Below are 26886 nucleotides of genomic sequence, written 5' to 3'. Positions count from 1 at the left end.
GGGATATTAGCTCCCCTTAACGCCTTAACGATTCCGATTACGCCATTTATGTTTATGACAAACTTTAATTCCAATTCCCATCAAAGCAACGAATGTCCTGCCCCAACAACAGCAACAAGGTTTGCCCATTGGGGGGCATCGTAGGGGAATGCACATTCCCAAAGTCAATCAATACGTTTTGATAGAGAAACTACTTCCGGATGGCTGCACATTATTTCCTGCTGCTCTGATGGCCTCCGAAGAAGAGCAGAGATTGTCCCGCCGTTCGACAGTGTCATGGCAACGTCATGTCCTGTGGAGCAGGCCCCCCCCTTCCCCCTGCTGCGGATGGAAGCTGATGCTAAAGTACGACAAGGAGTACGTTACTCCCCCATTTTATTTGCTCGCATCGCGATGTCAAGGGTTAAATGGATGCACCTGCACCTGCACCCGGACCCCCCACCTTAATTTGACCTTTATTGGCGTTCGTTACCTTGCAACATCCTCTTGTCTGCCTCACATTCCACCTCTGATCACATTTCACAGGGCTAGGACGGGGTAGGGTTCCCCCTTCTCTCTCTTTTTTTTTTTTGCGTATGCGTTGACATGTGAAATTGTTGCACAAGTCTCCAGGCGATGTTTGCTCTGCTGTTTGTCAGGGAGGATGTGCATGTGTCCTGGCAGCAGCAGAAACGGGGGCTGCCACGGGGGGGTGTTGATGTTTTAATTAATGGCCAATATGTCAACTGCATTCAAATAGGTTAAATGGCTGCCAATCACCCAATCTCCCAATGGAAATTAAGATAAAAGTGTAAAAGCAGCAGCAGCAAATGTTGTTGCACAATATTACATGCCACATGGGGTAACAATGATCGAATGGAATGATTGAAATGAGAGCATTTTGATGAGGTTTTTGGATGGCAAATGAATTTTACGAGTCACTGGAAGCGTCTAGAAATTCCAGGAATCTCTGGATCCAGGAAATATTTAAAATATGTGAAAATTCTGGGAGATCTCTTTGAAGTATTTGGGTAAAAATTTCACCAAGGTCTAGAAATATATGAATATTTAAATTAAAACATAAACAAGAATTAAAATAAAGCTATTTGGGGAAGAAATCGCACGTTTTCTTATTCTTTTAAGGGATTTCTACAATCTATAAAGATCTTAAGGGTATAAAACCCCTAACCTTAAACCAAGGGCCTTAGACATCCTTCCACCCCGTTCCTCCATTAATTACATCCATAATTCGAGAGATATGAGATTGGGACTCTACGATTATGGATTTTCCAATAAATAATATCACCCTTCAAACGCATTTAAAACGAAAAAAAAAGATTCTATACCAAAAATGTTCAAGTAACTCTTCAAAAACTCATTAAAACCCCACAAAATCTTAATATTTCCACAGATTTTTCCCACTTTTAGCCCCTTTACCTCCCAATAACATCCATTTTTTATATAGAAAACATATATCATTCTCCCAAATCAAGTTTCAGCTCAAATCCGAAAAAAATAAGATAAATATTTCATCTGTTTAGAGGCACAAAATCAATCGCAAACTAAAGGAAAAGCCAAAAGCAAACAACAAGCCATAAATGAGAAATGGGAGGCCATCATAACCTTTAACCCCAAAAAGTCAAACAGAGTGAGAGCGGGAGGGAGAGGGAGGGTCTGCACACTCTTCATCATAATCATTAGCATACATTTACGGGCTTGACCCTCAAGTGCTTACCCAATGGCCTATTATGTGCTTTCGTTCGGTTGCTCTATTGGCTTCCCTTCCCCCCAACCCCCCCAATCGCCACCCACTCGCTTGTCTTTTTTCCCAAGGATCCACTGGGGTCACCCTCTCCTCCCTCTCTACTCTCCCGGCAGGACTCTCTCTTTCGCTTTGTCCTGGCAAATGATAATAGTTGTTGTACGATGACTCCCAAGCACATATCCCATACACAGACACAAGGGTCACCCTACCACCACAATGATGATTCTGTACAACAGATAAAAAGCGAAGGAAAAGAATGATCTTTCTGGCAGACTGAATGCCAGATGCCCTTTTTGAAGGAGTTTAAAGGGGAACAAAATCTTTTTACTAGAGAAGAAATTTCCGAAGATTTTTCCTTAAAAAATACACATTTTTGGCTCATATTTAGGGGATTTCCCCAGTTCTTCTTACGGAAAGCATCCATTTTGAAACTCTCTTTAATTTTTTTTTTGTGTAGTAGAACGTGTAGATCGTTTTTCCATACATTGGGCACCTGTAAAGTCGGTGTATAATACATTTTACATGTATATTACATGTCTTATTGGTATGTAAAAAATTTCTATAAATGATCTTCCATCAGAATTTATACAAAATTTCACTTAATCTCCTCTCATAATTGATCTTCAAGCATTCTTCACTTACTTCCCTTCAAAGATCTTCATTTTTCCAACAAAATTCCCTGCCACACCTCATGCACTCCTCTTTTTATAGAGTATTCCCCGAGAAAACCCCATCTCCCTTGTATTGTACTTCCTTTCGCGGTGGTTAGTCGTCCCTCCAATCGTCCCTCATTCAAGCGTTTCAATTGTGCGGAAAAGTCGGATATACGCGAAGTCCGGCTCCGGCTATGGGTCCTGCTCCTCCATCAGAGTCCTTTGGCGTCCAGTGTCCCATTTCACGTTCATGAGGCTCCCCCCGTGCTGTGCTCTGCTCTGCTCTGCTCATAAGCTTATAAGCTCGTTTCGGCCTTGTCCGTTTCCATGTGTATTTCCTTCTCATAGTTTCGGTTTCTGATCTTTTTTTCCCCTTTTTTTTCAATTTAACATCCGTTTTTGTGGCTACAACATGTCCATTATGTTGATGATGTCCTTTGACAATATGTCCTGTCCCTCCGTCCGGCAATAGTCCGCCGCAGAGAACAGGGCCAGCGTGTAATATCCCAGAGTTTGGCGTTTGCGGAGGATGGCTGCTGATGAGAACGATACAGAGAGGATACTGAGAGGATACTGGGGCAAGGACACTTTGTTTGGTGCTTCGCTTGGGGTCCTCTTTTCCCCACCCCTTCTCTTCCCGAAAACTGATTTCAGTTGTTGTTTTCTATGTGTGTGTGAGTGTGGTTTTTCCGGCTTCAATTGTGGCGGGACTGAATTTTTGTTGGCTTTTTTTTTATTTTGTGGTTCAGACTTCATTAAACTACTTTTTGGTTAACGTTTTTTCGAGTTGTGTTTTTTAGAGTGCGGTTTGCTCTTTAATTTTGAGGAGTAATGAGTGTGTTTTAGTCCCATTTATGATAGAAATCGTTTTAGAGGCTATACCTTAATAGCTTTAGGAATGTTTTAGCCATCGAAATTCTCACTTTTCGTCAAAGTTTGGAACAATTACTGTCTGGAATGCAATGGAAAATCGTACAATAGGGTTCCATCGGGCTAAGAAAAAAAAACAGAAATATCTGAGATATAAGAGCTGCAAGATTTGGTATTCTAAAACCATCAGATACCATTAAATACGATCCAAAAGAATATCTCCCAAGACAAACACCTCTTCTAATGGAATCCCTTTCAAGTGAAGAAATCAAAGCCCAAGAAATATCAGAAACAAATAAAAACCTCTTGAAGGAAATTTGTATTATTAATTGCACATTTTAATGGGCCTTCAAGTACACTTCTGCGGCGATTACCATCTTCAATCGGTTTTAAATCTCTTGCCGGAACCCTTCCATTTCTTAAGGGTGGCATTCTTAACCCCTCTCGAAGGCCGGTTAACCCCAACTCGTGTTTAATTGTTTGTATTTCTTGCTTATTGACGGAACGACTGACCATCGGACCATGGGAGCAGGCAGTACTTATGTTCCAGCTCCAGCTCCAGCCGTAGATGCTCGATGCACTTAATGTCCGTAATGTCAGTGGCGTGTCCGTAATGGCCTTTCATGCCGTCTGAAGTCTGAAGTTGCTGTCGCCTTAATTAACCCGCTAAAGCCGCCTGTCCAAGCCAAGGGCTGGCACGTTCAACCAATTTATAAACGTCCGTCCGTCTGTCCGTCCGTCCGTCCTGCTGGATGGAGATGGACAGCAAGCAAACACTAAAGCAAATCCACAAAAGTCGTTCATTTGCTCGGGGGCCCTCGCTCGCTCTTTCGCTTTATTTATATCCTTTATGGAAGGACGATATCCTGGGATCCTTGAGTGGGTGCAGGGCGGCTGGGAGAGTGGGGGGGAGGGCAACTAAAAACCCATAACTATATGTTTTACTGACACATTTTAAAAGTGCTCCTCCGCAAGTTGCTGTTGAAATTTATTGTTATTGCGTTTTGTACGCGCACTTTCGTATCCTTCTTTTTGCTCGCTTTCTCTTTTTTTCGCCTTTATTTTTATTTTCCCACACAAAGCCAAGGACATTTTGTTGTGCATTTGTGTTAACCTAATATGCTTGTAATTGCCATCTGGCCGGGATATCTGGCCAGTATAACTACACACACACACACATATATAAAACCGTACCAAAAAAAAAAAAAAGAAGAGACAACAATACTTTGCTGAACAATGAATGCTCTCTGGTTGTTGTTTTTTCGCCGCACTCGTATCTGTATCTGGCACACAGCCACAGTACGAGTATCTTGTTAGTGAAAGTTGAAAGCGAGGACCACCAAGGACGTGGAGAATGCTGAAATGTTGTGCCCCTAGATTCAGTCCATTGTTTGCTTTTTGGTTTTATATTTAGAGCAGCAACAACTATCCAACAACAACAACATCAACAAAAATGGTCAAGAAGTGCTTTAATAGAGGGAGTTCATAGGGCATTTGGGGATTTTTGTTGTTACGAAATTATTCATATAAATTGTCAGAAATAAATCAGAAATATTATGAAATTTAATATGCAGTAAAAACTTACCCTGCTTTTTACGCTTTCAAGACAGCTCGGAATATTCCGTCTTTCGCTCTTCTTTTATTTTATTTGAGTAGGCCAGTGACGAAAGCGAAGAGAAGCCGCTCTTTAAATATGTACATGACACCTGCACTACAATTTAGTGTTTTTATTTTTTACTCGGATTTACTCCGCTCCTTATTTAGTCTATTTTTTACTCATTTTTTGCCCAGATCGCCTTGTACTCCTTGCACTGCTTGCAGCCATGCACCACTTTCCTTCTTAATGACATCTTCTTCTCACAGAAAAAAAAACACTCCAATAGTTTTGCCGCTCCTTATTTAGTTCTTGCGGTACATTATTTTGTTTTTCTTTAAACTCACTTTAACACTTTCACTCACTTTTTACCCAAATCGCCTTGCACTGCCTCTCGCCGATTACTGCTTGCCGCCTTGCACTCTCGCCGTCTTTTTCACTCACTCACTTTCACTCACTTTTTGCCCAGATCGCCTTTTACTTCTTGAATTGATTGTAGCCCTGCACGCCTTGCCGTCTTAATGACCATCTCACTCACACAGAAAAAAAGCAAAAAAATGTAAGCTGCCATGGTGCAGTTTCTTTTGCTCTTCTGCTATAAATTGCACTCAGCATTTTCGCTCAATATTAGCCTATATCGCCGTTTACTCCTTGCCACCTGGTGCCATTTCCTTTTCTTCTCCTTCTTTCCACTCAAATTTACATAGCAGGCAATGAACGCTGGAAGCGCTACAGAAAAAACTACAGAAAAAACATTGAAATTAATTGTTTTCAGACATGCGATATTTCCTTAATTGTTCCTACTCTTTTGGCTCTCCACACACAAAAGCTTTCATTTTCCTTCTGTTTCTACCACTTTTCATCACTTTTCAATTCCTTTTACTCAATGCACTTGCGCGGGAGGCTAAATTTGTGTTCGCTCTTACTCTCACGGAAGGAAAAGCAAAAAAAAACTCTAGCTGAAAGGTGACATCATGCCATGCTGCAGTTGCTTTTGCTCTTCTGCTATAAATTGCACTCAATTTTATCGCCGCCTGAACATGTTGACGACGTTATTCCTTGCCACCTGGCGCTTTTTCGTTTTCTTTGCCTTCTGTCCACTCAAATACAACTGCGACACAATAGTCTTTTCTCGAGCTTTTTTCCTACAGAAAAAACATTGAAATTAACAGTTTTCAGCCATGCTGCGATATTTTCTTAATTGTTCCTACTCTTTTGGCACTCCGCACACATAAGCTTTCATTTTCCTTCTTTTGTAGCACTTTTCATCTCTTTTCAAGACCCTTTTACTCCACGCGCTGGCGCTGGAAGCTTAAATTGCCTCCCTCTTACTCTCACGGAAAGAAAAGCAAAAAAAAACTCTAGCTGAAAGGTGACATCATGCAATGCATTTCGTAATGTTGTATTGCGCTGTTTTCACACTTGTTGCGATCTTGTTTTTTTAATTGTTCCTAATCCTTAAGCTCTCCACAACCGTCATCATTACGATTTTTCATCACTTTTCCGGCTTTTCACAACACTTTTCACCATTTTTCCGGCAGATTTTTCATTTGAACACACTTAAATTAACTACACTACACTTATCACACGGGCTATTTTTTATAATTTTCCGAACATTTACCACTAATTTTAAAGATTTTTTACTCCGCGACTCGAAAAAACGTGCACTTGTGCTGGCAGCTTAAATTTGACTTAGCTCTCTCTTCCCCCTCCCGGCAGCATTCGGTCATTTGTAGGTGAACGAACTAAAATCAGTGAGAGCATTTTGAGAGCAGCTTTGGTTTTGCAATGTGCGTGTGTTGTTGCATTTGCTTATGCTTAAGATGGGTAATGGCAGAGAGTGCAATGATGAGATCATCAGCACAGAAAAGGTAGATTAATTTCAAGCGCTTTTACCTTCGATGCCATGAGGGATTTTCAATGCGTACTTTCTTGTTGTTGTTGCTTTCGCATAGAAAAAGCCTATTACCCGTAATTTTAAGAGTTGAAGAGTGAAAAACTGAAACCAGTGCAATGACCTGAAGCGATTCAGAATAGTTAAGAGCGCCATGCTTGAAGGAAGAGCGGACCTTCGCTGAGAGGATCTAAGAGCAGCTTTGCTTTTGCAGCTTTGTGTTTTTCTTATTGTTTTTGTCTATGGATCATTGTCTAATCTCTGTGTGGTTGGGAGGCAGATGAGGGATGTGTGGCTGTACTCCTCTCTTCATTCTTAAATTCGTGTTTGTGCAATTATCTAAAGCGGGGGTGAAAAGTCAAAGAGCGCATTGCTTAAGGTAAGAGAACAGCTTTGCTAAGAACTTCTAACAAAAGCGTTGCTTTTGCAATGTGTTTTTGGTGTTGTTGTTTGCTTTTTCTTATGGCCTGTTGTTATTGTAGCCCATGCCTATGGTCTGTAAGCGTGTGAGGATGTTGGGGAGTGCGGGGATGAGCATAGAAAAGGTGAAAATCGTAATAATCCAATAATGGAATAGTTTCGGAGTTTTTTTTAGAAGAATGTAAGATGGGTGTCCAAATAGTTTCCATCAAAATTCCTCACATTTCCAAATGAAATTCCATTGAAATCTTATCTTTTTCCCCAGGGATTCCTCCTTGGGTACTAATTCTCGAGATCATACCTTAAATTCCAAGGAAATTGGAATGAAATTCTATAGGAATCCGAGCTCCTTCTACGGACTCCCCCTTAGATGGCTAATGAAATATGAAATTCGCACTCGACATCAACTTAAAGACAGCAAACAGACAATTCCTCACTTAAGTGTGGACGCTTTAGGACGGGTTTCGCTTCTCACTTTACTATCCACCCCCGGAGAAGAGCAGAGGCCTCGCTCGACACGTGTCGAGACGTCACTGTCAATGGATTTCAAAAGCACAAGAATGGAAATCCTAGCCAATCCATAAACATCCCAGCGACAAGCCTACTTAACCACTCACTCAAGAACCAACGACGACACTCGATCTGGTAAAGAGAACGAGAGCTCTATACAGAGGAGCACTCCCTCCCTCCCCCCAATTGCATGTTTTGTGAAAATTAAACCTTTCACTCAACTGAAACCCAAAGGGAGACTCAAACTGTTGTTGCCACGTCTTCGACAATCGAAATCTATAACGCACCGAAAATCAGAAACTGTTTTGCACCCACAACCCCTCCTACTCTTTCGAGAGTAATATCCTGCCATATCCTGGCACTCTCCTGCCCCTTCATGTGGTTTATGATTCCGAGGAGGATGCGGATGGGGGACTAAACGCATTACATCGTCGAGACAAGGGCTCCGTCCGTCGCTCGGTCGCTCGGTCGCTCAGTCGCTCAGACAGCACTCGAAGCTTACATTTTATTTGTAATATGACAGCACTTCCATATCCTTTTTCAATATTGAGAGAGGCAGGAAATTATGCACGTCAGGACCTGTCTGCTTATGTCTAATGCCCCGTCCACAGATCAGATCATATGGGGGGATGCACATACGCCACAGCCTACAGCCCACAGCATGAATCCCGCTATGAAACAGGGCTGAAATGAAATGAATTTTGGCCCTTTGCGGGTGGGTGGTGTGTCATGTGTTTGGTCTTTGCATATTTGATTCCATTCGCCAGTTAATGAGTTTGTCAGATAATCGTTCCATCGGTTACGCCCTGGACATTTGGACATTTCGACATTGATTTGTATGGAAAACTAAACATGTGGCCAAGACCATTTCCTTATCAAACGGTGGAAACATGATTGAGGTGGAGTGCAAAGAGTGCAGGGAAAACTGAAAAGGGATCTAAACTGATGGGAAATTAAAGAAATTCGATGAGAGTTGAAATTAAATCAATCAAAATTTATGGAAGTTGAAGTTGAAGGCAGAAACCAAATTAATGGTTGGGGCAAAGGTATCGAAGATGGCATAAAAATGGCGATAGATTAGGTTATGTTTAAAAAAAACCACGTGTATAATGATATGATGACCGAATCCATGGGTTCTTTAACAACTTTTTGTTCTAAAGGATACTTTTGTGCTCTTTTCCTAAACTTATCCAATTTGTTCTTCGATTAGATGAATGAATATATTCCACCGATTAATTTCATGTACAGTCACCGCTTTTTATTGCAAGGATTTACCTTCATTTACCTTCATTCTATTTGAGTTCTTTTTAAATACTCACTGAACTCCAGCATTCTTTAAATTCTCCCCCCTTTGATATTCATTTTATTGCATCCTCCCTTCCTGTGGCGCATTCAATTGTCCTCGAAGGTATGTGTCATCAGTCATAGCCACGAAACTGTCATCGTATTTGCTTTTTAGTCGTGACTTACTCCTTTTTTTACTCCCTTTTTTGCTGTTGTTTGTTTGTTTGCTTGTGTGATATCAAATATCAAATGTTGATTGTGTTTACCATTTCATGGTTTCATTTACTGCGGAGTTCTTCTACCATTCAGTGCCCCTCCCATTCCATTCCGTCTCTCTTTTCCCATTCCATTCCTTCGTTCTGCTACCGTTCCATTCCACTCGCACTTCCCGTTCCGCTTATATTGTCATTTTCACTGATGCTTGAACGTTTTTTGATCCCCCTCCGTTCTGCCCCCTCTTTCCATCTTGCTCAGAGTTCTCTCTAGGATGTGGGTGAAACAATAATATGGGGGAAAAATATAAAGCTGGCAAACGGCGCTTCTGTTGCCCTCGGGGGGGCGTTGCGCAGTGCAACGGGCATCAGGCATCGGGCATCCACTGACCACTTGGCAGCTTTCAAAACGTAATGTGAAATCTGCTTGGCAGCCAAACGGAAGCGGAACAGGAAGAGCCAGTGGATGGATACGATTCTTAGGTACCCTGTAGAGAAGATCCAAGAAATACTCATAAATACCTTTGGTAGATCGAAGAATTATAGTTTCAGTTGTTTTTGAAAGTTCTTACAATCCAGAAAGACCGATAAAAGGATTTCCCAGCATATAGTTTGGTACTCTTTGTTTTTCGATCAAAACAAGGCATATCCCGATCCCAATCTTCCTGATTTCCGATCAAATATCTCCACATATTTCCTTACCAGCTCGGTATACCCTTTCACTTAGGGTATTCCTTTTCACAAACGAAAAACAACATCTATCAACCCCTTTTTGGAGGAAAGTAGATCCGTAAATCCGTTGAAGGGGGGGAGCGACAGCCTGGGGTTGCCGTTGCCTCATTTGAAATGCATGTGCGACGACAACGACAACACTGGCGAAGCAATCAACTCAGGAGCATATCCTGAATCCGTTATGCTGACTCCTTGACTCTCGACTCCCCCACACTCCGCTCTCCGCTCTCCACTCTGTGATGTGTGTGGGTTGTTTGGCTTTTTGGCCTGCGGAAGTGTTTGCTTATTTAATTTCTGGTATTTTTAATTGAATTTTCAATGTCGACTGCTCGATGCTCAACCTCTGTGCCCTCTCTGTTCTTTTTATCCTTCCCGGCAGGAGCTGCATTATTGGCCCCGAGCTAAGCGTCAAGGTCTGCTCTATTGGCACTGTGATAAATCGATCGGCCTACATGTCGGACTATTGCCAATTGGAGGGCACCACTGGCAGGCAGACACAGCCCATGCCCATACGCTGGATGTCCTGGGAGAGTGTGCTATTGGTAAGTATTAAATTTAAGAAAGGATATGCCCTCGAACAAACAGAAAGCGCGTTAAAGAACCAAACTCTTCTCTAAATGAAAAAATCCCTTAAAAAAAGCGAGTATCAAAAATCTTTAGCCTCGGGCAGTTATCTCCGACTGACTGACAGTTACTCCAATTAACCGGCACATGTTCCGAGTGCATTAACCCCCTCTCGAAACCCCCTCACCCATGGTCTCTACACCAAATTTTATTTTATTCCCCAAACGAGTGAACAAACAAAACCCAAACCAAACCGAAACCGACAAAAAAAAAACTGCGGCTAAGAATACAACGAAAAAAAAATAGGAAAGTGGAAAACTGGAAAAGGGGCAAAGGAAACCGAAAAACCGAGTAAAATATTTTATAAATCCCCCAGCGAAAAACCGCACTAAATAAATTAATTAACTACACGAAAAACGCAGAGAAAGGACCAGCCAGAGGCGGAGGATGGGCAAAAACAAACCGAACAGGACATGTATAAAGTTTCCATTAAGAGATACTAGATATAGGAGCCACGCAGTATAGCCAGCCCCGGTATCTCCATGATATGACAGTGAGAGCGGAGAGCGGAGAGCGGTATCCATAGATGTGTAGACAGACACTCGTGTGGGTCGAATGTGTGTGTGCGTGTGCCCCCAAGCGGCTGCCAACAGTAGCTGTAAGGATAAACGAGGTACTACCCCATGGAAGGGATGGGCGGGGGCGGGTATTGTGGGTGGGTTGGGTCTCTGTGTATATTAAAAAGCGTAAAAGTTGCGTTACAGGATATTTGTGCACATGAATAGGTCCAGGAACCGCATAATCCTTAAGCCAAAAAGCATGTAAACAAAATCAAAAGGCCTTTGGCAATGAGAGGATTTCTATTTTCATAGGAGAATGTATTCGGTTACCAGGTTTTAGGGTTCATACACACATGTAACAGGCTGGTGGGGGATTATAGTGTAGACAACTCGAGAATAAAGTCAAATTTGCTTAAAAGGATACAATAACATTTTTGGGGTAGAGATTTATGGGGTTTAAAGATCGTTTCTTTATTGGTTACATATGTGAAAGATATTTCTAGTACGTCTGAAGAGAAATAGAGGTTTGGATTGATAGAAGATTGATTAGAAAAATTAGGTATAAAAAAGAACCTAAAATACAATGTTATTTGACTACATTTTGCTTTGATTGTGTCCATTACTTATTATTGTAAAAATGAAGAAACATTATATTTGAATATGAATAAAATAAAGAACAAAAGTTTCCAGCAGAGCCCTATTTCCATTGTCTTTGAAGAGTAGCATCTTTATTTGGAATATATCTACATTTTCCCCACAATTTAAGGAGGTGGGATACATTTTACAGGATACATTTTACACACAAAACGAAGAAAAAAGTCATCTGGATAGGCTGTCTCTGTCTTTTTTCTCTTACAGAGCAGATGATCAGATAAGGGTGGGTTTTCGTTACGATATTCGTAGAGATGGCGACTGTACATCGATATAAAACCTATAGCACCTTTAGATTTTAGGAAAACTCTATATTCAGAAGCTAAAGAACATCCACAAAGACCACCGATGAGTGTCAGACCCTCCACTATAGCTTTATCTCTTCCAATAATTAAAGATTTCCTTTGAACGCCAAAGATTTTTTCATTCAGAAATTAAAAACTACACCTTTCTCCATCAAAACCAAATACTTTCCATCCCAAACCATATACTAATCCTCCGAATAAACCACTCTTAGGGTAAGTTCACCACAAAATCCGATGTCTGGTCGTTTGCTGTGGCCCTTTGGGAGATCTTAACATTCGCGCGGGAACAGCCCTACGAGCATATGACGGACGAGAATGTTATTGAGAACATTGGGCACATCTATCAGGATGATAAAATGCATGTGAGTAGAAAGTGACTTCAAAAATGTGACTGCAAAACACCAACTGATTTTTGTATATTTTCTGTTTCTGTTTTTCAGGAACTGCTGCCCATGCCCGTCAACTGTCCGCGTGAGATTTACGATCTCATGTGCGAATGCTGGCAGCGCAACGAGTCGAGTCGACCCAATTTCCGGGAGATACATTTGTTTTTGCAGCGCAAGAATCTAGGTTTTAAGCCCCAGTCCCAGACGCTGATGTATTGAAATCTGTAACAAAACAACAACAAAAATACATACACACTAAAGAACTCAAAAACTAAATGCAATTTTTAGCACATCATAAATCAACATAAATATATTTCGAATATTCTATGCGAATTTTATGCATTTAAAAACGAATGAAGAATGAAAAAGAATGCATTTAAAAAATAAATGTTTTTGAATGGAAAAAAGAAGAAAAAACTGCGGCCAGTCGTAGTCAGGGATGCCCTAAGAATGGTGTTTGAGGTTTTATAGCCACAGGATTTTATGGATTGTGGTACTGCTTTGAGTAGTCCAAGATTTTGTTGGCTTTATAAGAAATTATAAGGCTTTAGGGCTTTGTTTTGGTTTTTATTTTTCATTCTTAGAAAAATTCTTATTCGTTCTTGTAATTATTGTTTATTTGTTAAGAATACAAATATCTATATGGGGAACAAAATTGGGCTTTATTCTTGGCTTTATTCGTTTGGCTGTTATGAGCGGCGAAAGTCAGAGAACTTGAGTATGTACTCACTTTTGTTTCCCACTGCATGTATACTCTATCGATCGACACGAATAAAGATCCTGTGAAAGATCGTACAATTTTCTTTTAAAACCATAAATTTCAGTGGAAGTCTCATGGAAGTGCTCTGAAAATTTACATTTCTTTAACATAAACTAAAAAAACAACACAATTTCTATGCAAAGATCTATGAAAAAGCAGACCTCCCTCCTTATGGCATCCCTCTCTTCAAACACTTATATCAGATGATCAGATGGTACTCTTATTCTTTATTTTTTCTGGTAAAACACAGGTATCGCTTAGTCATAGCCTAAGTTTAAGAACACAATCGAGTCAATAGCTTATACAAAAACTAAAACTAAAACTGAAACCCACTAAAAGGCAGCAGCACGAAAAACACATTATAATACGAATGAATGTAAATAGTGTACGATGAAAGATCAATTGAAATAATGGATGATTAATGAATAAGTAATCGTAGTCTAAAAACACTCTATATTCTATCAAATAGAATCTAAAAGATCGAAACCATTGACATATGTGTGTACCTATCGCTCCTCCACCTGAATGCTCTCTATCTCTCTCTCTCTTGAACTCTATCTCGTATCTAAATCATTTTCGCTTAATGTGTTCAAAATGTATATATCGAAATGAATCTATATTTATATGATGCTGCCCCCCACTATCTTCCCCCTGCCACCAAACATAAAAGACACTCTATCTCAACTCAAAATTGAATTTTGATGATGGAAAAACCTACTCGATTATATGGAAAAAGCAAACGACAAAACCTGCATATAATTTTGACAATAAAAATAACTTTTTATGCAAAATGCTTTGTAGGAAAGAGCTCTACAAGAATCCTAGGCTAATCTCAGAGATACACACACACACACACTTCCCCCCTCAATCTAAAAGTCTAAACGAAGGTCAATTAGACGTCTAGCATATCAAAAAAAAAACCAACAACAAATGATATCTTTCCTTTAATCAAATTTCCCCTGTGCCTTTGTCCCTGCTTTCGGTTTGTGTTTTTCTCAAGAGCCAGGAAAAATCAGAAAAAATATTATTAATTATAGTATTGTATATGTATCTTTGTATCTATCTTTATTTCTATCATTCTATGAAAAGCTTTAACCAGGTTTCGCTGTAGTAAAAACAAAAGAAAAAAAAACGAATAGAAAAGAAAAGAAAAGACATTATTGAATTTCAATTAAAACGAAAAACCTCGGCCTGTCGAGTATGGAATGTAATTTTCAAGAGCGAAACTAAAGGGTTAGAAGATCTTCACTTTATGCCAGAGATTTGGAAATGTGCAAGATTTTTTCCACTTTAATCCATTATTTTTTTACCTAAAGCTGTATTTAGGAGATCTCTTGAGGTCTAAAGATACATTTGGAAGATTTTTACTCTATTTCGTTGCTTTTTGGATCTAAAGAAAATATCTCCACAGACTATTTTCCACCGCTATGGGAAGTCTAACTTATTTTTAAGAAATCTTGTCTGTATTTAGGAGATCTCTAGAGGCCTAAAAAAAGATTCATTTGGAAGATTTGTACTCTGTTTCGTAGCAAAGCTACTTTAAAAATATCTCCGAAGATTATATTCCACAGCTTTGGGAAGTCTAATGTTTCATTTAATAGATCTTGTCCGTATTTCATAGTCTCTGTGATTTTTAATGACTCCAGTTTAAAGATTTCACAGGTTAAATGTTCTCCATTTAGTTCCTATTCCATTTATGAGATCATTGAAGAGTCACTTTGAAGATCTTCACTCTATTTCATATCCTTAGGAGTCTATAGCTTCACTAAGAAGATCTTTTCCGACGCTTTATCAATATTTTAAAGGTCTAGAGCGCTTCCTAAGAAGATCTTTGACTCTATTTGATAGCTTTTGAAACACAAGCTTTTGGTATCTTAGACTCACTAAAGAAGGTGTCATAAAAAGATTTGGAGATCACCATCGTCTGTATTTTGTGATTTTTTAACCCCAGAGACACTTTTACTAAAGTTTTCAAGGTCTGAAGTCTTGAGGCCAATCTCCATAAAAGACGATCTCCGTCTCTGAAACCCTAGATTCCATTTGAAAATTGCATTCAAAAAACCCTTCTAATTTCTTAGAATATATCAATCATAAGTGCTGATTTTGCATTGTTAAATATGCTTAAAAATAAAAAAATAAAACAATAAATTATAAATTAAACACTCTTTTTATTAATTATAAAATACATAAAGAAAAAAAATCACACAACGAACTTCAATTTTGCAAAACTTAATTTCGAATCAACAAAAATTAAGAACAAAAAATCATATACAACCTTAAGGGGAAAAATGGAAAACAGAAGAAAACTGAGAGAATCGTTGAGCACAATCATGTTGGAAATTTAACAAGAAAAGAAAACTATTGTATTGTAAGCGCATTAAAAACACGGACAAATTATGTGTAAACAACAATTAAATATTAAATACTTAAGCTTAAGAAATTTCAGCAGAAATAAACAGAAAAAAAAATAGAGAGAAGAAAACCCATCTTGAAATTTAATGGTGGAAGAGGGGTCTATGGAAGGGGGGGTGTCTTAAGTGGCAGCCCCAAAGCCCGAAAAACTAAATGAGACTTTGAGCCGCTCTGTGCAGGCCCACAGCTGAGGCCGCCAGCATCCGAAGAGCAGGACAAATCCTTGGCCCCAATAACACTTGCACCTGACTCTCTGTCAAGCCACCCACGACCATAGTGCCCCCCGAGCAAATTAAATAACATAAAATACAAATCCGCTGCTTAGGTCGCTGCAGGAGGAGGGCAGGACGACGACGAGGACTAAAACCCAGGACCAGAGGGAAAAATGGAAAATAATAAACTTATTAATTCAAATTGCTGGGGAAATGTTTCCTGCGCTAGAGGGAAGGCTCCTGAACAGTGGTTGAAATGCCATTGGGGGGAGTTTAAATGTTTTGCAAATGCCTAAAATGTGAGAGAACTTGTCAAAGATCTAAGAAGGGATTCCCCTTAGCTACTAGGCCACATAGCTCTTCTGGCATCAAGCCTTTAAATTTGCGAGGTTTTCTCACCCTTCTAGATCTCATATTGAACACTCATTACCCTACAATTACCCCCTTCGAGTCGAAGTAGTGATCTTTCATACCAAAACGAAGCCATTAAGGCTGGGAAATGATTTTGCGATGAGATATTATATCGGCTAAAGATAGATATAAACAATTTCTGACTTTTTGTAATGCCCTCAAGAACGGCGTGCCTGTAAAAATACAAAAAATATAATATTTATATAAATTTTAAACCTATTTCCCCAAATAAAAACCATGAAAATCATGGTTCAAGTTCTGTCTTTCTTAGGACACACTTTTTCATCAAAATCGTTCCACTGTGCCACAAGGGATCGCCTGAGTCCACTAAGAAAATCTGACATTGGTGGAGGCAGAGGAGGAACCCAACAGAACAGACCAGAGCGGTTCGGAATGGCACAGAATGAGACGAAGTCAGAACGGGATGGGCATTCGGGAAGGGGGCTCATCATCAACGCATTGTTAAATCCGCCAAAACAGCTGCGACTCTCAAGCTCAATTACAGACAGATTTTCCCGGACACGCCCCATGCCCCCCAAACCATGGGCCATCTTCTTGGCGTTGTTTTTGCTGCTGATTCTGTGTCTGGTTTTGCTTTCGCCGGTGCCAATTTGACATCCACAGATACAGCAGCACAGCACACCCATCGTTAATCCTCTAACCGGAAGTTACACATCTTTTGGATGCCCTTCAAAGAGGGTATGGGGTCTTATACTCTGGGTCTTGAAAGTAGGAGAAGGGAGTAACTATTTGTGACTAGATAGTATCTAAAGTAGAGTGTTCTTGATCCAGACGACTTAGACATGTGTTATACAGATACATCCCTCGATTTCGACGATATCTAGGCACAGACCCTTCTTTTTTAACATAAAGTTAGGATCTGTTGAGGCCTCATACATCTGCCATGGCAAACATAGTTTTAAAAACAACTCTTTGTTAGAAAAACTTGTTTTCCATCTCTCATAGAAACAATCCGTCTGTAAGAGTATCTAAGACCTCGGCGCCTGAAAGTATGCTTCCCTTTCTGGCTACTGTTTCTCCTGCCAGAAGCTCCTGCCTGCTCTTCGCCTCGCATTTGTTTTTCCTGGCAGCCTCCGTCGTCTGTAGTCTGTAGTCCGCTGCTTTTTCCGTGCCCTCCAGCTGCGTTTGGCAGCCAATGTAATTATTTGTGCGGTTTTTTCTCTCGGATTTGGACTGGGATTGGGATTTGATTTCCCTTTGTTTTGTTGCTAATTGGAAAAAATGCCCGCAGTAAAGAGACGCTCCTGCGTCCTCCTGCAGGAGCCACTGTCTACATATTTGCTAATATATATTTTTGTACACCAACCTTTAACCTTCAGTTAAAGTTGCAATCTAAATCAATAAGTTATTATTTGGCACACACACCCGGACGGCCACTAGGAGTGCCCCATGCCCATGCCCCATGCCCCATCGCTGGGGTCGGGGCTTGTAGATCCCCGGAGGGTTTTGGATGCTTATTTGACTTGGTTTTCTTTTAAGGTTTGCGAAAACAAAATCCCAGACGCAATCTTTGATTTTATTGTGAGTAAACGAAAACAGCAAAAGGCGAAAAGAGCAAAAGGAAAGGAGAGAGGGTGAGAGAAGGAAGGAACCGTAGTAGAGAAGTGCCGGGAGCAACAAATACGCTCAGAGATTTAGGTTAGGACTGGAAAAACAATGTGGTGGAAAATATATGGTTGTGTGTAAGTATGGGGGGGCAAATGGAAAAAGGTTGCTTCGGTGGGTTCTTTCGAAAAAACCGAAAGATTGCATAGGGGTTAGCCACTGGAAACAGAATAAAAGAAAAGAATTTTAGCTTTATCTAAAAAGCTATAACATCCATAGTTTTACAGCTATTGGGTCTATATTTGGTAGAGTAGATATACATGATACTACCTACCTATCTATCGAAAATCATCATGAACGGATAACAAATATCGTGCAGAACCACAGAAACACGATGATATCATACACTCAACAGTATAGAGTCTGTGTATCTGTGAAAGCCGCTTAATCGTAATGGAGGTGAACAATTGAGAACAGTGTCTCATCTCTTAGTTGGGTTTCCCTCAAATCGCCAAGCCCGATCACTCCAACCAGCCCGCCGCCAGCCTTCCCGACCACAACCGATAATCGACCGATAACCGATCGATAACCTACCGATAACCGACCGATAGCCGACAGATAACCGCCCGATAAAAGACTCATAACCGACCGTTAACCGACCGATCACCACCAAGTTCCATTACTTCCGAAGCGGCCATGATTATTTCGATCTATTATCCGTATCCGAACACATATCACAACTCGACAACCTATCCACAGTGTTTACAGAGATTGGGATATGGGATTCTATTGAAGAGCTGCAGTGCAGGCAAGAACTGCTTAAAAGAAGAGCAATAATCAAATTTTAACCCCGGCCAACAGGCGGAAGGGGAATATTTCCTCCACAAAAACATAAAGATGACGCTGGAGAAAGCAGATATTTGGCAGCCAATCTGATGAAAGTCTTTTCATTGGACACAAAAGCTCTACAACTTTTATAGAAACTTGGAACATAAAAACCAAGACTTAAGCAATGTGTAGGACACCGAACAGCGCAACCATGAGCTGGATGAACAGTACCCACCGGGTCGGACCGATCAAAATAAAGTCTACAAGCCCGTATACCCCCGGCCATATGCAATTCATGTCCGTCTTATTGATCACATGGTGGGACATACGGACAAATCTCAACAGCGGTCATACGGTCAGACACACATACACTTTGCCCACATCGGGTTTTTGGTTTACGGCACTAGTATAAGTCCTAAGTCCAGACGAGAAGTACTGGCTAAGCGATTCGTGCGGTCCGTGCCGTGTCAGGAACCCGTGGACGTACATCTAAAAGCTGGAGCATATAGAGGAGCCGCTGATGGATTTGGTGGCCTGGAGGGTCTCAGCGAGGCCGAGAGGGCGCAGAAGTATCGCGACCACGCCAACCAATTCAGGTCCTAAGGGATCTGGAGTCCGCGCTGGCTGAAGCGCCTGATGGACCCCAACGAGCGTACTGCCGGCTCAGTCGAAAAGGTGACCACGAAGCTGTTACATTTTGCGAAAAAGGTATATACATTATTTACAATATTTATAAAAAGTTAGGAGGGATCTAGTAGGGAGATCCAGTAGATGATCGTATTTATACGATTCGAATCGATTTCGTCATAGTTTCTCTTTAGAATTTGCTGATGGCTAGAAACTTAGTCTCAGTAAAGACCCCTTCGCCGGAAGATGAAGTTCTTGTTAACGTTTATAATATGTAAGTGAACAAAATCCAAAGATCTTTGATTCTAAGTAATAATTTGACACCCAATAAAAGGCTTTTGGCTAGCCCCAAATCCTCCATTAGGATCATGTCAAACCGATGCGTATATCAAACTTGAACTGGAAAATATCAGAGGGTTTGCTAATAACAATCCTGAGTTCACGGAGTGGCGTGACCGTCTTCTGGATGCACTAAAACCGGTTTCCGAACAATCGAAGTTGCAAATTCTGCAAGATTTTCAACGGTGGAATGTGCAGAGACTTGATTTGGAGAAGCAAATATTTCGCATTTGCGAAAAACTCCAAAAGTCAATTATGGGAAAATGTCATGAAACCTTTAGAAAACTACGTGATGCATGCGTTTGGAGTCTTACAAGACCAAACACGAAGAAAGCAGATGTCATAAACGTAATTAAGAAAGCGTGAGTGTCAAATGAGAGGGAGAGAGTGAGAGGAAGTAAGAGAGTTTTTGGTTAAGCTAATTTATAACTCTATCATTTATTTTCTAGGAAATGTCTGGGTATGATACGAGGCAAAGAGAAGGACTATGGTCTGGATTTTTAATTAGGCAATGGCCTTTCACACCCGATACACCATATTAATTCTGATGATTTTTTGAAACTATACAATATATTTTATATGCACAATACGTGCAATTAGTATCGGAGTCAATGACAACCGCATGCTCTCTGTCTATCCATCTGCCCTTTGGTATTGGTATGCATACACGATCTGTCTTAGAGATCATGCAATTGTTTACGCTTCTCACACCAACACCGGCCGTTATATCTCGCTCTCCTCCGCCAGAGGGCACTCACTGCACGAGGAAGAGTGTGGGGGAGAGAGAGAGAGGGACAGAGTGAGTTCACTGAAAATTGATTTGTTCATTCTGTAATAATCATCGGATATGACCCAGATTGCACCCATATACCACAAAAAAAAAACCCTTAACCCTTGGAGTATCAGGTATTGTTGAAAACGCCGAAGTAAGCCCATCTGCGAAATCGATCTGGCTGCTCATAAATGGATTATGGAACAATTTGTTCTTATGCCTAAAGCCAACAAATGCTATTTGTTGCATTTGAGTGTGGCATGAAAATATCTTTAATCTTGCACGAAATAAAACAACTTATCGTCTCAGTTCTGTGATATAACAATTTCTGTAATGAGGTATGCCATCCCAATCGAATCGATTTCGTTGTGGGTTTCCCTTGAATGTACCACTGCCTAGGAATTTAGTTTAATAAAAGAACCCTTCCGCTGCAGAATGAAGTTATTATTGGCGTTCATTTTATGCAAGTGCAAAAATACTCATTTGAAAATTCTATTAATCCACAGTTTATTCATTATTTTAGACCTTCGTCTGGAGCCATTGAGCTGCCAAACGACTGTATCCACTGAGGCTAAAAAGCAGGCCCTTGAAATCGATATTATGATAAAAGCTGAATTTGAAAATATCCAAGGATATGCCCACGACAATGTGGAGTTCAAGGCTTTTCATAAATTTCTGCACGAATCACTAACATGGGGTGCCAATCGTAATCAACAGAAGCTAAAGAATCTCCAACAATTTCAGAAGTATAACATGGCAAGATTGGATCTGGAGGACCAACTTTGGGAGCGTTGCAATGATCTACAACTGAAGATTAGGGGACACTGTTACCAGTTCTATAGACAGCTGCGAGAGGAATGTGTTAGGGGTCTCACAAAATCAAACACATATAAGCAGGGAATGATTGAGAAAGTTAAACATTTGTGAGTATCGTAGAACATGAGATCGAGAGAACTTCCTATATTAATTTATCATTTTTTGAGTCTAGGATATGTGATAAAATGATTAAAGGCAAAGAGGCTGACTATGGCTATGAGTAACGCAATTTGGAGATGATCGAAACTGTCCTGATGAAGAATTTGCCGAACGGTACTTTGAAATATCAGTATCATTATCCAATGTATAAAATGTATATGATTCATAGTTGTTTGAATAAATGTTTCTTTTTCAACTGGTATTTGATGTTCCATAAAATTTTCTTGAATCAACTTTTTCATTTGATTCAATCTTTATAAATATCAGCACGGCATAAGAGCAAATATATTGTCAGTCAGTTAATCTAGGCATATTTGTATGCAAATTTATCTGGAGAGCTATAATCAATACAAAGATGATCCAAGAGCAGAAATGAAGAACGTGAAAATTTATCTGGGACTGACAAATTTCGGAGACCATTTTTGGAATCAATAGACCTCGTCATTTCTCAGAATCCGAATTAAATGAATTTACCGATCAAATATGCTGCTCATTTAAGTCCAGAAGAGCTGTCAAGTGAACTTTTAATTGCAAAAAAAATTATTTCCCGTTTTATGCAAATATTTTGAAAAAACTAATCATTTTGAAATTCTTAAATTCATTCATAATTTTGATTGTTACTTTATCCTGTTATAACAGCATCATTTGGCAAACTAGAGTAAATTAAGAACCACTTAAAATCTTCAATGGAAAGGAGAGACTATTAAGTCTCAGTTTGTGGTCGATGGAGCATTCCGTAACGAAATGTTTAAATATGGAACAAATAATAGATGATTTGCTTCGTTAAAAACTAGGACAATAAGAATTACTATTTTATATATGTTGGGTCACGCTGTACATCGTCTAGAATTCTAGTTCTTTAATCCCACACCGTCTTGAAGCGACCCGTCGCGTCTTCAATCGACATCGTCTAGGAATCTAATATATATTTAGATAGCGTAGATATTAAATCTATATACCACAAACACACAATAAACCTTTACCAATGTGATAAAATTGATATCTTCTTCTAAACAATATCATTTCATTACTTAAAGCTATTAATTTTGACACTGGATATGCCATTTTGTTTTGTTTTTATTTTTCAATTGATTAAGTTATTGATTTTGACGCCGGAATTGTCATTATTCTTATAAAAACAATTATTGGTTGCGTTTTCCTAAAAATGTAGTCTTTTGCATATTCCCTAAAAAAAATTAGTTTTAATGATTACAACTCCTTTGTCCAATCTTAGAGATGGTTTACAAGAGGATTAAAAGAAGGTACAACATTGGGTTCTGCTACATTTTCCCCTGGAAATGTTTTCTAACCATCCACAACAAATCTTTGCGTTCTGATACGTGGCTAAGTGGGTGCACCCACTGCAAGTATATTACTATCTATGTACACTTTATTTTGACCCGTAAAAACTTTTAGCGAATCATCAATTTCCTTCCATATTGAATCTTTACTATTGACACACATAAATTTAACTTTTTTATATTCCACAGAAGCCACTGATAAAGCCCAAGGCGGACCGGGCAGGACCTGCTGTCACTGCGCTGCTGCACATACCTTGGGGACATAAAGTCATCAAGTAGAACACCCCCATGATCCTGGTTGCCCGTGGGCGCCTCCAGGATTTGCCCTTTTTTATGTTTATTATTTTCTTTTCTATGCGGCGTCTGGCTATGCGGTGGTCTGTGTGTGTGTGTTTTTAGCCACGTGCCCCGGCGGCACCCTTCGACGATTCGTTGCGCTAGTTTCACACCCTTGTGCGCCGCACGAAGGGGGGATGCGAACCCCTCAAGAAACGCATATCCTCAGCCACAACAGAAACATGTTGCTTTCCGTCTGTTTTTTTTTTTTTGTGGCTTACCAGACACCAGAGCATCGTATGGAATGGGGAAGGGATGTTCTTCTCCCGGTCCTTGGGTCATCAATAATGGCGCAAACATGCACTTAGGTCGCTTGCTTTTGCATTAGGATGAGGCGGCTTAGTGAAATTGGTACACAACCCCCTCAGAATCCCCTTTTTTTGGTCCCACATCCCATGGGGGTCACTACTTTCAATAAAAATTTGTTTTCCGATTGGGGGGACACTTTTTGTTGTGCGGCAGATTAAGTGGATTTCACCTTTTTTGCTAATGTAAATTGAAAGAGGGGACATGTTTTCGTTTGAATTTAACGATTTTTTGGTAGTTGCACGAGTTGGCAGCCCTAAAAGTGGTAGACGCCTGAGTCCAAGAGCTGCCAGCTCGTTGGAAAAACGTGCGCCCAAGATATTGAGAAACTGCCACCACCAGCGAGCAGCTGTCGCGACTTATCGAAGCACTGCCATCTCAATTGGATTTGTGGGGGAGATTTTCCCGTGGACGGCCAGCGGCGCCCTTTGGCGCAGTTGTGGCCCACTATTCCGCGCTGCCTCAGCCCCCAGACCACCCCGGAGCAACAATCCGACCACAGAGAAGACCAACGCTGGATATGGATCTCCCAAGGGCCATCAAGAATCTGCGCTATTTTGCCGACTGATCATTCGCTGGAACTTCCCCATTCTGATGAAGGCCTGGAAGCTGGGACCCACACTGGCTACCGGTAACACCATCTTCCTAAAGCCAGCCAGTCAATGTGGCCGGCGCTGCCCTAGCCAAGCTCATCCGGCCACACGAACCTGAAGCGCGTGACCCTGGAGTTGGGTGGAAAGTCCCCCAACATTATCCTTTCTGACTCTATCCGTGGAGACGGCCCAATTCGGCCTCTTCTTCAACATGGGCCAGAACTGCTGTGCCGGCTCTCGCACCTTTGTGGAGGATAAGATCTACGACGAGTTCGTGGAGCGCAGTGCAGAGCGTGCCAAGAAGAGGACCGTGGGCAATCCCTTAGATCTGAACACCGAGCAGGATCCCCAGATCAACCAGTAGCAGATGGATAAGATCCTTGGGAAGCTCATCTGGACCCCAACGACGACTGAACCATTGTCGCCGAAGACATCGGTGGCCTCATGGTCCCAGACACTGCCGGTTGCATTTGACGAGGTGCCAGACGATATGGAGTAGAACCAAAAAAAATGGATTTTTCTAAAGAATCCTCGTTTAATTTCATCAACATTTCCATCAACATAAGACTTTTTATTTTCAACTTACAAAATTCCTAAAATAAATATGATTCTACTGAATCCCAATCAACTGGAGGACATATCCTCGACGCCCAGCGAACTGTTTGCCCAGTTCCAGCAGGCAGCACAAACGGAAGCAGTGGGAAACCGATTACTTGACTCAATCCAACTATAGGGAGCTCCTCACAAGAGTGCGTCTCACCGTTCGCCCCCTGGAGGTGATGCCCAAGGAGGAATACAAGCTCTTGCTGGAGTCCAACTCGAAGCGGCTGCAAACAGAGACGAGACTGCTGCTGAGAGTTTGCCGATCAGCTCCACATTGGAACTGCTCATCAGCAGTATGCGTGCCCCACGCACCATTGCGGGCATGAAACGAGAGTTCTTTCGGAGACTGAGACAGGGCGAGGCGTAATAGCACTAAAAACTTTTATTGTGATACGTGATAATATTTTTGTTGCATATATGAGATTAAAATCCAAGAAGCCATCAACATGTATGATACAATTGCAAGCAAACGAACGAAAGCCGAAACAGAAAAAGAACACAGAGCATTAAATGCCATGACCACCAATTGCCGCTTCTCTACGATCCGGGACTCATGGAAGAGACCTTGGTTAAACCACAGTGTGGCTATAAATACGGGTTAGATGCAGTTTACCATCCTGGTGGCTTCTGGTTGGGATAGCCGCCTTGCTGTTGAGGAGCATAGCTGCCAGGATAGGTGCCATAGTGCCCAGGTGGTGGTCCTTGTGGATAGCCTCCCGGATACTGATAATCTGCAAGTGAAAAGAATTCACATAAGTGGGGATACAAATTCCATCGATTCTCAGTACTTACTGCCTCGATATGGGAGCGTGGCGTATGGATTGAAGCTCTGGGGCATCGGTGGCGGCACATACGCTGGATATGGCACTCCTGGCTGGTCGCCATATTACACTGGCATGCCTGGCATTGGATGGAATGTCTGTCGGATGTGCGAAAAAACAAAATGTATTATCAAACTCTGTTAGGGAATGACTGTACCTACCGCTGCCACTACCCGAGGTGGAGGCATAGTGCGAGGGCAGAGAGGGCGTAGCCGGGCAAGCTTGTCGGCTCGACGCTGTAGTTAGGTCCTTCATGAGCTCCTCCTTTTCCGTTTTGCGGGCAAACACAAAGTCGCTGATCTTGTTCTGGAATACGACCAGCAGCTGGGTGAGGTCGTTGTAGAATTTAGTTCCCTCCTGGAGATTGCCCGACAGCTCAATGTAGCTATAGTAGGCAGTGGCCAGCTCCTGGTAGAGGGTGTCGCGCGAGCTGCCACAGCTTCCCGTCTCCGAGACGAAAGCTCCATGGGCGCTCTGAATGTCTGCCACCAGGGACTGCTGACGGTCGACGCTCTCCCTCACCTGCTGCTGCAAAGGATTCAGGACCTGCCCAATGCGCGACAACGACAAGGCGGGCTCGTCGATAGCCTCATCCTTTTGCAGAGCAAGCAAGAACTCGTTCTTCATGTCGAACGAGGCCGACTTGAGCTCCGATTCGATGGCATCGCGCTCGGCTTTGATGGTCTCCACATCCTCCATCAGCTGCTTGAGCCGCTGCACGCTGGAGCAGTTTGGATCCACGCTGCCGCTAGCCGAAGGCAGCGATTGCTGGATCTCCTCAAGGGACATAGAAAGCAGCTGGATGCCATTCTGATTGGCTTCGAACTTCTGGCGCACAACCTTATCGGCCTCGATAGCCTGTTCAAATCCGCCTATAAGCTGGTCGAGGACATAGTTGGCTGCCTGGACTTTGATGGCTGTCAGGTGCGCTGCGTCCAGTTCTCGATGAAGCTGCAGCAGCAGGAGCTTCCTATCCGTCCACAGCCGGCACAGGCCCTGTCACAGTCGCAGTCGTCTGTCGGGGACGATGCCTCTTCCATCCAATCCTTCGACCTGGCCAGCATAGCCAGCGGCGTTGCGGTCGACAGTATGCACAGATCGGCCACTTCGGGCAGTGCCCGGGAGAAGGACACACCAGCGCCTACAGGCAAACTCTCGACCATCGCCACCACGCATCAGGTGTGCTATGCCACACTGCAGACGCAGGTGGTGGTGCCCATTCCCCTCCACGTGACGCCCACATTCCGTACCGACCTCGTCGATGTCAAGTGGCGGCTGCATTTTGAATTTGTAACCAGCACTATGATGGATTTCGGTGGCCCCAATCCTGAGTCCGGTGAACTGAAGGCGCCCGCCGAGATGCCCGTCGAGACGATGGTGTGGAATTTTTCGAACATTTTTCGCTAACCCCTCTTTTTACGCAAAATGCAACAAAAGCAAGTGTTTAAAATAAACCAGTCAAGTTGAGAATAGGTTAATTAATCGGATATAATTATGTGGGCATTGCTAAATGTTCTATCTAGCCAGTAATATTCAGCGGAATATCAAAATCGAGGAATATGGTTTCCAATCCTCGACGGAGAACGATTAACCCATTGCAAGCCAAGGGGGTATTTCAATTTTCCACTAAAAATAATGAAAATTT

The 26886-nt window shown here is 41.6% G+C and overlaps 6 protein-coding genes across 6 annotated transcripts in view; 5 read left to right on the top strand and 1 right to left on the bottom strand.

The window, feature by feature from the left end:
• The window catches only part of LOC108162126 (discoidin domain-containing receptor 2), a 156055-nt gene extending 142712 nt beyond the window's left edge, over positions 1-13343 (top strand). The window contains exons 15-17 of the mRNA XM_017296703.2: positions 10293-10455; positions 12206-12355; positions 12434-13343. Coding sequence (XP_017152192.1) covers positions 10293-10455; positions 12206-12355; positions 12434-12598 — 478 coding nt within the window. The 3' untranslated portion in view covers positions 12599-13343. The remainder of the gene's footprint in view (positions 1-10292; positions 10456-12205; positions 12356-12433) is intronic.
• A 6059-nt stretch (positions 13344-19402) lies between these two features.
• On the top strand, positions 19403-20146 carry LOC108161594. Its single transcript, XM_017295880.2, has 3 exons — positions 19403-19469; positions 19530-19896; positions 19984-20146. Exons 1-3 carry the CDS (start codon positions 19442-19444, stop codon positions 20036-20038), a joined length of 450 nt encoding a protein of 149 aa, XP_017151369.1. The 5' UTR covers positions 19403-19441; the 3' UTR covers positions 20039-20146.
• Positions 20147-20695: 549 nt separating this feature from the next.
• LOC108161553 lies at positions 20696-21483 on the top strand. The gene is made up of 3 exons (XM_017295836.2): positions 20696-20769; positions 20830-21229; positions 21295-21483. Exons 1-3 carry the CDS (start codon positions 20742-20744, stop codon positions 21344-21346), a joined length of 480 nt encoding a protein of 159 aa, XP_017151325.1. The 5' UTR covers positions 20696-20741; the 3' UTR covers positions 21347-21483.
• A 1945-nt stretch (positions 21484-23428) lies between these two features.
• LOC108161236 (limonin dehydrogenase-like) lies at positions 23429-23935 on the top strand. The gene has a single exon (XM_017295461.1). It carries the CDS (start codon positions 23429-23431, stop codon positions 23933-23935), a length of 507 nt encoding a protein of 168 aa, XP_017150950.1.
• An 849-nt stretch (positions 23936-24784) lies between these two features.
• LOC108163855 (programmed cell death 6-interacting protein-like) lies at positions 24785-26171 on the bottom strand. The gene is made up of 3 exons (XM_017299370.2): positions 25403-26171; positions 25213-25339; positions 24785-25151 (listed from the first exon to the last, which is right to left on the bottom strand). Exons 1-3 carry the CDS (start codon positions 26028-26030, stop codon positions 25019-25021), a joined length of 888 nt encoding a protein of 295 aa, XP_017154859.1. The 5' UTR covers positions 26031-26171; the 3' UTR covers positions 24785-25018.
• Positions 26172-26186: 15 nt separating this feature from the next.
• On the top strand, positions 26187-26648 carry LOC108161235 (RAB6A-GEF complex partner protein 2-like). Its single transcript, XM_017295460.1, has one exon. It carries the CDS (start codon positions 26187-26189, stop codon positions 26646-26648), a length of 462 nt encoding a protein of 153 aa, XP_017150949.1.
• The last annotated feature ends 238 nt before the right edge of the window (positions 26649-26886 follow it).

This window comes from Drosophila miranda, chromosome 4 (assembly GCF_003369915.1).
Source record: "Drosophila miranda strain MSH22 chromosome 4, D.miranda_PacBio2.1, whole genome shotgun sequence".
NCBI classification, from domain to species: Eukaryota; Metazoa; Arthropoda; class Insecta; order Diptera; family Drosophilidae; genus Drosophila; species Drosophila miranda.
This window is presented reverse-complemented; position numbering and strand designations above follow the sequence as displayed.